Source organism: Polypterus senegalus, chromosome 13 (genome assembly GCF_016835505.1).
Source record: "Polypterus senegalus isolate Bchr_013 chromosome 13, ASM1683550v1, whole genome shotgun sequence".
Taxonomy (NCBI): domain Eukaryota; kingdom Metazoa; phylum Chordata; class Cladistia; order Polypteriformes; family Polypteridae; genus Polypterus; species Polypterus senegalus.
In genome coordinates, this window is record NC_053166.1 from 70423625 (window position 1) to 70439067 (window position 15443).

The 15443-nt window shown below is 39.2% G+C and overlaps 1 protein-coding gene across 3 annotated transcripts in view; it reads right to left on the reverse strand.

The window, feature by feature from the left end:
* Positions 1-15443, reverse strand: part of ccdc120a (coiled-coil domain containing 120a) — a 241063-nt gene that overhangs the window by 40667 nt on the left and 184953 nt on the right. For all 3 annotated transcript variants that reach the window (XM_039774107.1, XM_039774104.1, XM_039774105.1), the window contains one exon: positions 87-192. In XM_039774107.1, the coding sequence (XP_039630041.1) occupies positions 87-135 (49 nt within the window). In that variant the 5' untranslated portion in view covers positions 136-192. The remainder of the gene's footprint in view (positions 1-86; positions 193-15443) is intronic.

Here is a 15443-nt window from a genome sequence, read left to right on the forward strand (position 1 = left end):
ACAAATTATAGAGTACAGTCACATACCTGTGAGGGTTACTGAATGACAAAAAATATTTTGGATGGCAAAAAAAAGTAATAATTTACCAGAGCAACTGAGTCCAGCAGGTGTGATAAGATGACCTTTGACCTCCATGCTGTTCGATTTTAGCCGGGTCGAGTTAGACAAGCCTCCAGCAAACTGAATGTTCACCTTACAGGAGAGAAAAATAAGCAAAAGTTACAAGTCTGTTAAATATAAGCACATATCCCAAGGTATTAAAATGACACCAGACTCCAATATAGCCCCCCTTCCTTAAAAAAAAAGTTCAAAAAACACTTTTGTGTACAAAATTTACTTTAAAAAATCTAAAGTTGTTCAGTCCACTTACTCAGCAGTTTGCAGCACACAGTGCTGTACCACACCCAGCAGACCACCGGGTCAGACTACAAGAGTGCCGGCTGGGTTAGCCAAAAGACTACGTTACATTAATACTACCCATTAATAAAAGAAAGCAGATCAATAAAAATGCAAGACTTCAAAAGAAAAACTTTGTCTCAGCTTGATCTAGTTCAAAAGGCTTTCCTGCAACTGTTTCTTTTTATTTTCCCACATGGCTGGAAGTGTACTTATTTTTTATTTTTTTTTTTTTTTAAATCAAATTGTTACCGAGTAGAATTCAACAGAGAAATAATAGACATTTTCAAAATTTGAATAGTACTAGGGTGTTGTACCTTGTTAGCCATTATGAATATAGTGAGAAGTCAAGTAAAATGACACCTTTTATTGGCTAACTAAAAAAGATCACAATATGCAAGCTTTCGACGCAACTCGGGCCCCTTCTTACATTACATCTTGCCTGAAGAAGGGGCTTGAGTTGCCTCGAAAGCTTGCATATTGTAATCTTTTTTAGTTAGCCAATAAAAGATGTAATTTTACTTGCCTTTGCTTGACTAAAATTTGAATAGATTATGAATAATGACCCCTGAATAGCGAAACACCAATAACAGCTTGTCCTAAGAGTCTTTCAAACACAATACAGAGTGCAGATGCCTAAATGGATCAGGAGAAAGAACCACAGCACCTGAGCTGGATCAGGTTTAGGGAGTGAAATACGTATGGCCAGGATCCCCCACCATCCAGACCCTCACGGGCGGTGTGCTTATAATTAGACTGAAAGCATTGGGTGGATCTCTACAGTCCTGAATTCAAAATTCTAAAACTATTTATATAATACAGTATGGTCAATATAGGGGGTAAAGCAGTCCTGACACCTCACACTGTGTGTCAGGAGCTTCTAGCCTGTTCTGAACTCTGGGAGGGTTGTTTACTGCCAGGTGAAGGACCATTAACATGCGTTTAAGCTTTATGTGGATGCTGCACTAGTCCTTGATTGTCAAATGTTTATTCTCTTCAGTGCATGTTAAATCCAGTGAGAAGATGCTGTCCAACACTTCACCAATCACATCATGGATTTGTGCACTGCATACTAATGTGCAGAGCCCACCAAAACAATGTAATAGAAAACCCCTTCATGTAAAAGTTTCAAAGTAATGGAGGTGGAGGTGGTGGGGGGAAAGCCATTTACAGCTTTATATGTAAAGTGGAAGGATTTAGAAACTTAGAAGCTTGAGGTCACTCGGGAATTCTGTGGGCATTCTCCTCGCCTTTAGGTTGATCCTTGTAGCCAATTAATGGATTTGTTAAAGGCTGCTGAAACAGGATAATTTGAAGGGCCTTTTGTTAAAGCATTGACATAACCAATCCTAGACAAACAAACAACACCTGCACCATCTAGGGCTGGTTCCTGCTTTGTGCTCCGTGATACCAGAAGTGCGTCCGACTCCTACAGCACTGCAATGGATTAAGAAGATTTGATAATGGATGAATTAATAAGTAGATAAATCAACTCATTTTAAACAACCTTGAATTCCTGATATTTCTTAGATGTATAAAGTGGGTTCCAGAAAGCTCAGCAATGTGAGTAATAAAGGATATACCAAAGATAATAGCCAACGGCAAAACTAATTTGTGCCCTTCAACTTTAATGGTGATGGCAGAATTTCCAGCCGCTAACATGACGTGTGTTTTTAGTTTAAGAACAAGCAGTTACCACTTACGCAATGTTTTGCCGCAATGAAATAGTAAATGATGCAGCAGAAGAGACAGAATGTTTGCGTGATGGACCACTAATTGATGTTTGCTTACTAATAAAAATAAATATCACCTTCCTGAACAATAACTCCTGATGTTAATAAACACAAAATGTAGCACTGGACCTAGCAATGATTCATTGAGAACATTACAGTGTATTAAAAATAATTTGATAAATATGATGTAGACAACCTAAGGGAAGTAATGTTAGTCATTTGGTTCAAAAGTTGTACTTAATTCTAAATGCATAATGATTGTGGCATTTCCCGAATAATTTTCAGATACCAAAATAATAAAATGAGTTTGTGCCATGTACTATATGACAAGGAGCAAAAAGCAGAGTTTTCTTCTTCTTCCCCTTCATCTTTTCCCATTTCTCTGCGGGGTTGATGTGCTTGATCAACCTTCTCCATAGAGTTAAGTCCTGCACTTGCTCCCCAGTCAAGACCTTTTCCTTCAGATCTTTTACTCTGTCCATCCAACTCCACTTTGGCTTTCCTCTCTTTCTCTTCCCCAGTTCTTCCATTCTCATCGCTCTTTTGCCCACATATTTATGGTCTCTCCTCATCACATGTTCATACCACTTCAGTCTGCTTTCCTGTACTTTTTTAGATATCTCTCCCACTTTTGTTGTATCACTGTCTCTTTTCTTATTCTATCCTTTTTTGTAACTGCACACATTATTTTAAGATAGGATTGTTTTTTCTAGTAATAAACAGAGAACAGGCGTGTTTTGAGATTAATCTATAATTCTTACGAAAGCTTAGACCTAATTTAGAATGTCTTAATGCAGATGTGAGACTTCACTGTGTAGACTTGCTTCTGAAGACAATGGTCAAACATAATTCACTCTGTATGTTCACGTTGTGTCGGGTGGATGAAGTGCATATCCTGCTCAGAGGCTTGAAACACTAATGTAACTGTAGATGTGCAGCGGAAGCACTGGATATCCAATGGTGTACAAACAAGTTTCCTTTTTTTATTTTGCTAAATGAGAAAGATGTATAAACAAGCGCACAAACAATGGCAAGCTAGAAAACAGAATTTACGTAAATTCAGTGCCACTAACTAAACCTTAGAAAGCTGGTGTGCTCTCTCCAAACTCCCACAGGATGTCCTGCTGGCCTCTAGGAGGCCTGGGAATGGGAAGCTCTCGGACAAGCAGGAAACTGGAAGGGTAGCCAGACTATTGAGAAGGAGGAAGTGCAGAGTAGAAGTCTCATTACAGGCTGAGGGCACATGCCGCATACACACGCACATGTAACTGCACATAAAACTTGGTAAGAGGTGAAAACAAGTGATGTGAAGTACACTACCTTAGAGGACGATAGAGCATGTGAAAAGCACATGAGTTCCAACACTTTGTAACAGTCGCTGCTGCCACAACAAAAATAGGAGATGGACAAATACTTTCTAGCATGAAATGCATTCCATTTGTGCCATATAATCACTGCCACACTCCTGTTTGACTGTTGGCATCATATGGGGTATTTTGTTTATAAAATATTCATACATACATAAAACTCAAAGTAACAGTTCATTACACAGGGGTATTCTAACTCAGCCTCAGCATGTAACCACATTTACACCAACAGAAAAAAGAAAACAAATTAAAGTCAGATTTATTTACCAGTTTATTCTTTTTGATATCTCACACCAATAACCCATGTAAAATCATTTAACAAAAAAAAAAAAAACAATAAAACACAACAAGCACACAAACAAACAAATCTAAAACAACCAAGCAAACTAGCGCCATGGCCATTGCAAAGATGGGTATGTGTATGGCCCTCCAAACTCAACATGGAAACTCTCAATGAGCCAGCACTGACTGCACAAATTCAGGACAACTTCATACTAAAGACCTTCCTACTGTATTTGGGACACATTTGGACATAGCATTAGGATAGACTAGACTACTGTACCTTGTACTGTTCTGGTCCAGTCCTTGGCCATCAATGATGGCTGTCACTTTTCATTCTAAATGATCCTCTTGAAAACTGAATGATATTCCACATATTACAATTAGTTACAATTACAGTTTCATGTTTATGCGGTATTAAGAAAAATGAAGTCATTTGATCGGTACAACAGCAAGCAGTGTGGACCAGTGGCCAAAAAAATAGATTCTGGAGAATATAGGTTTCAGATGATAGACAGCTGCTAAGTCCACACACTTGAAAAATGTCAGGCCTTCTCTACATCTCAACTCCTATTCCAACAGGCATTAGGCACAAAGCAGGAACAATCCCTGGACAGGGCATCTGTCCATCTCAGGGTGAACATACAGACTCACACATGCAGTGCATTGCCAATTTAAAAATGGCAGTTCACCTAACTTGTATGTCTTTGGGATGTGGGAGGAAACCAGATCACCAGGTGAAAATCCACAGAAACAACATGCAAACTCCACAAGGAGTGAACCCTAGTCTCCTAATTTTGATGCAGCATAATAAACCTCCTGCTGTAGGCACTGACATTTAAATTGTTATGAATAGAAAGTACAAAATGAATTACAATGACTAATAACATGGAAGGTGTTAGTCTTATTGAAGGCAAAACTGTATTTCATGGAGTTACAGTAAGGCTAAATCAACATCAATCTGCATTAAAGGGAAAGGAGTGAACGCTTATTCCAGTTTAAACACCAAGGCACATTCTTGAGTTCATTTACTGAGAGGAGTTGTGAAGACTTTCGCGACTTCACTCTATCGCGGATTTTATATGTAAGCATATCTAAATATATAATGCAGATTTTTCGCTGCTTCGCAGGTCTTTTTACTTCTGGTACATGCTTCCTCAGTTGGTTTGCCCAGTTGATTTCATACAAGGGACGCTATTGGTGGATGGCTGAGAAGCTAACCAATCAGTGCACGCAGTTAAGTTCCTGTGTGCTGACTGGCTCAGCGATAGAGCGCCGAATTCGATTCCGCAGCGTTAACCAGGAAGTCTCGTCTCGCTCATTCAGCATCAATGTGTTTCGCTGTGTAAAGAGTTAACTTTTGTGCTCTTTTGTGTTTATCTTTGTGCGTAGTCAAGCCCTTCGTTATGGCTCCAAAACAATCTGCTCCTGCTACTGCTTCAGGGGCCGTGCCCAAGCGCCAACAGAAGATGCTAACGATTGCCGAAAAGGTAAAAGTTTTGGATATGTTGAAGGAAGGGAAAAGCTACACCGCCGTAGGATGCCATTACGGCATCAATGAGTCCACGATTCTTTTTATTTAAAAAGGAGGAAAAGAATATAAGATCTACGGCCGCAGTGTCCTTTTAACCAGGGAACAAAACGAGTTGTAAGTGGATGTAATAAGGCAGTAGTCTGGATGGAATCTGTTTTAGGGATTTGGATTGAAGACTGCTGGAAGAACGGCGGTGCTTCACAGTCGCCTGAAGTGGCTCCTTTAGAAGGGCTGTAACGCTCTCCTTTGTTGTGCAGTAAAACTAAACTCATCGTTATCGAACAAGTCATCGTGTCATTGTTGGCGAGTAACCATAACTAATTTTCTATGTACAGCACTTAGTACATGTATGCACGTTTAGTGTCACTGTACACACATTTACTGTATACAATTTTTCTTGCATTGTACGTATTTATTGCGGGTGGCCTATCTATCATAATGGCTGTAACATATGTGATATCGGAGACACTCTATATCTTTAAAATAATATTTAGGTTTTACTGTATATAAACAGTGTGTTTATATACATCATTTCAATGAATCTTACCTAATATCTAAGAATACAAACGGTTTATGCTGTATAACTGTGTGGGAAATGTTTATAAGAGCGTGGGAGAGTTTATAAGGGCTTAAAATATATAAAAATAACCATATAAAACATGGTTTTTACTTCGCGGATTTTCACCTTTCGCGGGGGGTTCTGGAACGCAACCCCCATGATCGAGGAGGGATTACTGTAGCTTGAATTGATGTCTTATCTAGTTAACTGGCTTCAACTGTAACATCTACAGACCTTGCCCATGTCGTTTAGGTTTCCTTAAGGGACTATAGTGTATCTTTAAAGTTGGAGACTAACACTGCAAATGAGTAAGGTATCTTAAATGAACAAGATGATAAGTACAACAGAAATAGTTAATTGTTTTAAACAGGACACCAGCAGTGAATCAAAAATAGGGGTCAGGATTCACAATGTCTATCTGTTGTTAGGGTCTTATTGTCGGATAAAATAGCCTTGGATGGGAGTGTGAAATTCAGTTTTTTCTTTCAAAGTGGATTTTAGAAGATTAAAATCTACAAACTCCTAACCCTTCCATGCAATGAAAAGATATTCTGTGGCATTTGTAGATACAATATCTTGCTTTTTGAGGAGAGAATGGTGTTTACTCAAGGGCACCACAGTTATTTTTTTTAATACATTTATGCTACTTATAAGTTTTTGATTTAAATTTCCCTAAAGCTATTACAATATGGCTTAATTATAATGCCAAATTTTAATAGTGTACAACATTTAGGCATTATGTTCTTCTTGTATGATAATGAAAAAATGTCAATACTAGGGAAATGCCACAGGCCACAGCAGACAATGTCATGGACAGCCAACATAAGAGGTTGTCTGTAAAATCTGACACCCTGACAGCAAAATATCATCAGCCGTCTGTGCGGCAGTAGTACATACTTCACACAACAGCAATAAATGAATGGTCAGTCTGGGATTTCAGTAAGCAGACATCAAGCCATTTTCAACAGCTATGTCTCAAATCATATAAACTGTTTTTAGGCATGCTGACTTATTTGTTTATCAAAAAAAAGAACAATAATATAGCAAAACTGTCTTTTACGACTTGGTGAGGACACGTGTTGTGCTTTTATATGTAAAACCAGAGCTAAAACAGAGTATATTTCTTTTTGATATTACTATATCTACCATATTTCTTATTTGACACACAATAATAAATGACAGTTAAGAATCAAAGAGCAAGTCAGAAGCAGGACTTAAAACCCCAAATTTGTCCCTTGAACTCTAAACATATTTTAAATGTCGCTTTGGGAGCTTTAGAAACCATATAATGAAATGGTAACATATATTTTTTGTTTCAATACATCTTGTCAAATGTTTAAAATCAATTATGTTCTCCTGTGGTGCTATTTGTTTTGCAATGGCACTGCCATTTTAAGATGGTTTGTGTCTCTGGCTCCTGTGACGTTGCTAGTTAAGGTCAACCATAAGTATGCGGCGAATAACATCACCGAGTATAAAACTCAGCTCCGTTCACTTTCTGGACGTCCAAGTTTGTGAATACAACCAAAAAAAAGTGGGTTTGAAGATGTTTATAGATGAGAGGCAATCTTCTTCTTCTCTATCAATTAACATTGAGCAGAATACCTGTTAAGTAACGTCATACTGCTGAAATCAATTTTTCCAGTGTGGAAAACAGAGAATGATGTTTAGCCCTTTTCCATTGTCACTAAATTTTCATAATTATCAATGGCGTTGAGCCAATATCCACCCCAAGTTGAGCGCATGTTGTTGAGATATTCTCATTTTCCCTACAACACTAAAGTAAATTATAGACTAAGAAAGTGCAAGGTTGGGTTAGACCAATTTAGGACATAGAGGTCTATTCTAAACTTTTACAAAGGCTCTGAATAAGATATAAGCGTGGCAGTATTTTAGGGACCCACTTCTTCATACCATTATTTTCAAAGCTTAGGAGAAGAGAACAGTGGCTGTTTGTTTGTTTTTCTTTATGGCACCTCAACATGGCTTTGTGTGTTGCTCTTCATAAAGGTTCCTTCAGCTTTCACTGAGTAATAAGACACCTCTACTAACTGCTCTTTTGCCATCCAGTAAAACACACTGAATTTCCCATCTCACCTCTGCAGTGGTCATTAGCTAAGAGGCATCTGAACAGAAACACAGCCAGTTTTTAGAGTTGGTTAAGGACTGAGAAGGGATACAGCTTCGTCTGCAGCTAATGCTATCGTTGTTGGATATGAAGCCTGGCCTGCGGCTGACCCTATTTCACTTTCCCAGATATTGTTTAGGTTTTTATTTAACATCTTTGGCATGCACTACTGATTTCTTCTCTGGGGTGTGAGGCTTATCTGTAATAGAACTGAGCAAGCCTCCCAACATGAGCTGGGAGAATTTTGATGGAGAGGAGAAACATGAGCAGCTGATGGACTTATTAAAAACTACTAATCTCTAGCTACGGCTTAACTGTAACATCATTTGACGGCCAAATCACCTTCATGGAGTGTTATCCCGTACTCAGGGTGGAAGTAGTTTCTAGGGCTCTGCACGTTTAAAGAGATGGTTCCCAGTCCAATCCTTGTAGCCAACTTGTAGTGCGATGCTAAGTAAGTGTATCAACTTTTACTTGCTGCAGTTGTTTAAAAGGTACATTTATACAACTGTATCCTGATTCTGTAAATAAAGCTGTTAAAATAACAACAGGCTTTGTGTAGACTGTAGACTGCTGGGACTAGCTTTGGTTTACAGAATTTGCATTTGCTTCATTACTTTTAGCTGTACTTTTTGATCATAAAGCTACATTTCCCTCCAGTTCACCCATGCTCTGGATTTCCTAGGATTTATTTTGAGTCCATCAGCCTCCTTTTCTGCAGTGGTATAGGATATCCCTGAGCCTTCACTCTACTTGCCATAGCAGGCCACCTGCCACCGTTTTAAATATTAAAGACCAGAGAGTCAGGTTTCTAGCTTAGAATGAGTCCCTGCTACACTATTTGGTATTTATTGCTAGGAGAAGGAGGTGGCGGGCCACCTGAACAAAGTGCACTTCTCACAGAGTTTCAGCATCTTATTTGCGAGGGAGCCTTTCAGGCGTGTATTTTTGATAATCGGTGTGTATTCATTGTAGAAAATAAGATAAAATTACACTCTGCAAAATGTGGGTTTTTAATATTTGTTTATTCATTTTAAAGTGTTATGTTTGTGTGCAATGTTGTAGGAAAGAAAAAACATCTCATGGTTGTTTATTGAACCTTACCCTGTGGTAGGCAGGACAGACACAGCATGTCTTGTAAATTATTGCTTCCCTCTGATCCGAAGTAGTATTCAGTTTCAGCAGTAAACAGGGCCATCCCAGACTTAGTGAAGCACAGCACCACACCACTACTTTTTCCAGTGCTGTTCCATAATTATGTGGTTACACAATATAAGTAGTTCCTTTATATCCACCACTCCTTCTTGCTCTTTTTGGCCTGACACTTCCACCCACCTCCACTGTGAGGCTTTGCTAACAGGATATATCCCCACTAAAAATATTCTTTACACACCATAGGCCGTTCAGAAGAATGATCACTTTAAGAAAGCAATATTATGCCACTTAAATGTAGACTGATATTTGCCAGTCATTCACTGATTTAGGACCCTTTCAACATTAAAGTTGGTGTTGCCTGGTTTCTGAAACCAAAATACCCAATAGTCTACAGGGACAATATGTCCATGTTCATGTCACTACTGCTATAAGCCTTTCTCAGTCCTCTGCAGGACTGCCACATTGTGGTTTCAAGATGGATGATTTTCCAGCCTTAACAACTGAAACTTGTCAACAGTGCCTCCCCATTCCCATGCAATGTCTTTCTTGAACTGCTGAAAGGCTTTCATAATGTGACGTTTCTTCTTATCTTTACTGGGAGCCATTCTTGCAGTAGACTGCTTTCATTTGATTGGTTCTTCAGCTTTCCTGGCAGCAGCTATTCACCTTGATAACTGTACACTGAAGGGAAGTCATCTCAATTTCTGATTTATGAAGAAAAGAAACTTTATATAGTATCTTTGTACATAAATACAATAATAAAGCAATTTTTGGATTTATGATATGGAATCCCTTATTTATTTTTTAAAATGCTGCGATGAGCTGACGCCCTGTGCAGGATTTGCTCCTGCCTTGTGGCCTATGCTGGCTGGGAAAGGCTCCAGTACCCCCCCATGACCCTGTTCAGGACTAAGCAAGTTAGAGAATGACAGTCTATTATGCAGTTGAATCACAGTAACTTTGAGATTTGCAAAAGTAAACCTTTGCTTTATAGTTGAGGTCTTTAGTCATTACAGTACTTGTAATTACTGTTATATTCAAGGACATTGCCATTTTTTCTTGACAGTGCTGAACCATTTTATATATCCTGAGTGCTTAGCCTACTACCTCCTGAAATCATTACACCTTTACTATTTAGTCTTGTTAGTCACAACATTTTCCAGTGAATGCAAACATGGGAGACCAAGAGGGAGTCCAAGGGTGAGGCACAAAGACCGAACTCTTGCCTGCCACTTGCTGTGACGTGTTTGTCAGGTTTTAATTTCAAATGGCAGTGAAAAGAACATGGCTGCTGCTGGGAAGGACATATCTGGTTTCAGGTTTCTGGACCTTTTTTATTATGAATCTGCACTTTCTAAAGAATTTATTTTTTGGGGAGAAAACTTTTTATTAAATAAAGACAAGTGACAAGATATAAACAATAAGCGAACTTACAGATAGGCGGGTCCTTTGTAGTTTGCTTCTTCTGATTATGCTCAAATAATTGCAACAAAACAAGCTAAATGTTTTCTCAGATAGTAAATAATCCCAATAGTTCTGGCCCTATCTATAGTAGAATTTAAAAAAATCTTATGGTAAGTCGGGGCAGAGTTTCAACCTGTTTAAATTGATTTTCAGGTTATTCTCTAAACGTTTGCATCTCTAGATCTGCATGGACTTTTCCTCATTCCCAAAAATGTGTTGGATAGGTTTATTGGCGACTCTAAATTGCGTAAGTGTGGTTGTGTGCAAACAATAGATTATCGCCTGTCCAGAGTGGGTTCCCGCCTTGCTCCAATCCCCTGCAGGCTTTATTTTGATTAAGTGGGCATGAGAACTAGATGAAATCTCTGAATCGGAGGTATTGTGGAGTCAATAAATACACAAAAGGCACAAGCTGGTCTTTATATCAGTAGGCGTTTGTACCCTCACATAAAAACAAGGAGAAACAGGAGTATTGTAAGAAATATCCTTAAAACTGAGGACAAAACAAATTGGTGAAGTAAACTGTAAGACTCCTTTAAAGACCAGCCAAAGCCAATTTTTTAATTTTTGCCTAGAACAGAAGATGTGCCAAAGGTTAGCATTACGTTTGGCAGAACAAAAGGTGAAAATAAACCCCTTTCATAATTTACTCCTGCATTTTGATTTTAAGTACAAGTAGTATCTGACAGTCTAACAGGTACCATTATGTATGGGCGCTGATAGTTATTGGATTATTATACAATAGTATACACCACAGCATAACGCTTTTACAAAATGATCACATGCACATGGTCATTGTCTTACTAGATGTGTAACACACCCTCCCACAGGTCAATAAAGCGTATGTTTGTTGTATCAATCAAGCTGTAAATAAAGACATATTTAGTCACAGGAACTTCACATCCATTTTTCTCTCTACAACTTTCTGTCAAAGCCCCTCCACCTTTGAAAGCAACACCCCCGGGGTATACCATAATAAAGAGGCTCTCTTTAATCCCCCTGCCGGAACTTAGAATATCAATCCATCCATTTTCCTAACTCACATATTTAACTTTAAGGTAACTGGAAAGCTAGAGCCTATCCCAAACACACATAACCGAAGAGTAAGTAACCACTTGTACTGTGTTCTTACTACGCACGGTTCAACATGAGCTCATCATCTACTGTATACACCATTTTGTACTTGTGGTCACATTTACAATGCAAGAACCCGATTATTGTGGATTTCATTTCATTACAAATAGGAATGTTTATTAATGGTCACACTGGGAATAAGGTCACTACAATCTAAATCATACAATTGCATTTTTCCAAAATATTAAACAGCATTAACTTTTATTTATACAGCTGATATTTTTATATGAAATGAATTACAAAGCGGGTGGCACGGTGGCGCAGTGGTAGCACTGCTGCCTCGCAGTTAGGAGACCCGGGTTCGCTTCCCAGGTCCTCCCTGCGTGGAGTTTCCATGTTGTTTCCTCCGGGCGCTCCGGTTTCCTCCCACAGTTCAAAGACATGCCAGTTAGGTGGATTGGCGATTCTAAATTGGCCCTAGTGTGTGCTTGGTGTTTGTGTGTGTCCTGCGGTGGGTTGGCACCCTGCCCAGAATTGCTTCCTGCCTTGTGCCCTGTGTTGGCTGGGATTGGCTCCAGCAGACCCCCGTGACCCTGTGTTCGGATTCAGCAGGTTGGTAAATGGATGGATGGATGGGTGAATTACAAAACACAACACTGAAATTATCACTGTACTGGAAACTTAAGCAAAAGGTCCCTCTTTACAGGATGACATTTCACCTTGTGTCTTACGAGACATGAACAGTGCACAGGAATCAGCTAGATGGTGTATTTGTGGCCCACAAGTTTGTAGTTGTGCCTAGTCTGCACAGTCTCTATAAAGTGACACTGCACTGCCGTTCCTCTTGTCGGCTTGACTGTCAACATTAGACGACTTTTCAGCTGTAGCGCTTATTTACTTAGTCTTAGTCATGCTCCCATGAAGTCTGTCTCCTAGTCTAACAAACCCAGCGACTCACTACAACTAATCCACAGCTTGCTCAGATAAAATCAAACAGGTTTGAATTTGTCTTAAGTCGTAGGGGCAGCATTGTACGAGTGAGAGCTGACAACCAATGAATGCTCTTCTGGAAGAACAACTAAAAGAATGCAGTAATGAGGAATAAGGAAATGCAGATGTTTTGGACCCCACAAACAGAACAGTAGCTTGTTTGTCTGAAGACTTGTGTTTCATGTACCATGACAGAGTGGTAAAAAGAAAGAAAAAAAATAAACTGGTCTAGACTGCGGCTGAACTCACCATAGTTTTTAACCCTTCAAACAGCACTGGCTCTGTAAGGCAGCACAATGCTGGCTGTCAGAAAAAGGGGCGAGAAGGACTGTGCTATAAAGGTTGGCACTCAGTCAGTAAATGGGCATCTGTTTTTAGTCATTTCAACTGACATGGTCCAGCAACAAGATCTGGAGAGCAAATCTGACCTGACCTGACCACAACTTGAAGTCATGTGTCATGTCAGTGTGAAAGATACCGAGACACTCATTCACGCTTTCATCGCAACCCGTCTGGACTATTGCAATGCTGTGTTTTATGGCCTCCCGACTAAATATATAAATAGATTACAATATGTTCAGAATTCTGCTGCTCGTTTACTTACACACACTAAAAAATCTGCTCACATCACTCCTGTCCTCTATGATTTACATTGGTTACCAGTTTCTTCAAGAATCAAATATAAAATTGTTCTTTTCACCTTTAAAACCTTTAATGGGTTAGCCCCTCATTATCTGTCGGAGCTGCTGCTTCCTTACACTCCTGCCCGTGCATTACGATCATCGGACGCCAAGTTACTCACTGTACCTAAATACAGGTTAGTAACTATGGGTGGCAGAGCTTTCAGAGTGATAGCCCCCAAAATTTGGAATTTTCTCCATCTCAGCCTTCACGAGGAAAAATCTATTATTAATTTCAAACTTCTATTAAAAACACATCTTTTCAATGAGCATTGTTCTTTTTCATGTATGTAATTTCTACTGTCTTCTTAATGTGTGTATTGAATTGTAAAGTGTCCTTGAGTGTATGAAAGGTGCTACGTAAATAAAACTTATTATTATTATTTTTATGTAATGTGACATTGGCTCTAGAAGAGAGTGGAGAACAAAGGAAGGGTTTGCTAAATTGTCCTCATCACTTGGGTGCAATCACTAGCATTTAGCAAGTGACAAAAGTGAGCAAGTGGCTAAGCAGTACCAAAGACAACAGTCCAAGAACATAAGAGATGTTATTTATTCTTCACTGCAGTGTGTTCATTTGGTCGACTAATGGCTAAGCAGCTGGGTATCACTGTGGTTTCCCTTCTAAACTTTCAAATAAAACCCACATAGCCTAAAAAGATTTTAAAAATAAAGTATCAGATGGAGTTTTACTATGGGGGTATTAATGACTCTGCCTAACAGATGTTGAACAAAACAGAATGACTGCTTGTTTTATAACCAACATTAAAAGGACCTGCATTTCTCAGGCATGTTGTTCTTTTCTTTTCATTGTCCAGTTCTGTTGCATACAGGTGGTGTACCAGACATATGCACGTACACAAACAAGCAAGAAGAAGAAATAAAACCAGCCGCATATCTGCTTAAATCTTCTGGGGTCTGCAATGGCAGATGATAATCAAAGAAAAGCCACACAATGGAGAGGGTGAGCAGATCAAACAAGGGCACTCATAACACTTTTAAAATGAAATTCGTGTCTCGGATTGAAAGTTCTATTATTTTTACAGCATAGTGAATTAAGCTGATATTGACTTGGTTTTGTTTAAGTTCCGTTGGGTCTGGATTAACATCCCAGTGTCTTTGCCAGAATTAATGTCTTCAACAAAATACCAAGATCTGCAAGAATCGAGTCTACCGGCCATATTATCAGCTTCGTTAGGATCTCCTTAACATGGAAGGGGACTCAAAACGGACAGAAAGCAAGCTAAGAAAAAAAAAAAAAAAGTGTACCAACAGGTTGTGCCGTCGGCAGAGCACCTTAACCAAACGATGCCTTAACTTAATTTGTATTGACGCTCCAGACTCAAAGGTTAGCAACAGCAAGCATTAGAGATTATCTCTGCCTCATTCACAGAAGGCAGATTTCAAACATCACGTCGCACGGTTTCTTTCCTAACCTAGCAAAGCACTCAAAAAGCAAGACTCACTTGTGCAGCTGAGCCGCTACTGTTGCCAACGAAACATTTGTGTTTGTCAGACTTGTTTAGACAACTGTGACCACACTGGCAAAGAGAAAGACATTAATAAATAAATACTGAAAAAAATGTAAGTGGTGGGTCTACTCACATTACCCTGCCAGAATAACTGATCCCAGCTGCCCAGCATGGGAGGGGGTATACAATTATACAACTGTATTCAAGCAATGCTATTTTTACATGCACAGCTGTGTCAATTCAGAACTTCATTAAACAGCAGTTACAGAAGCATATGAAGCACCCATAAGACATACGAGAAACAATCTGGGCTATGACAGGAACGAGCAGAGGATTGTCCAGACAAAGTGATGAAAGTGCCCTTACGTAGGGATTGATAAACCTCTGCAAGGAGTCTGCCAAGTACATGAGGCTGAGGAGGGAAGGGGGTGCAGCGTTAGGTGTCCCCTTTCACATTACAATCGTATGTCTTTTTCATCTTCCTTTCACTTTTTCACATACTCTGACAAAAATAACAACAAACTGAAATATACTTAAAAAAAATCTTCATTTGGGATACATTTCAGATTCCTAGTAGCTATGGCAGCCAGAACTAAATCCCACTTTGGGACC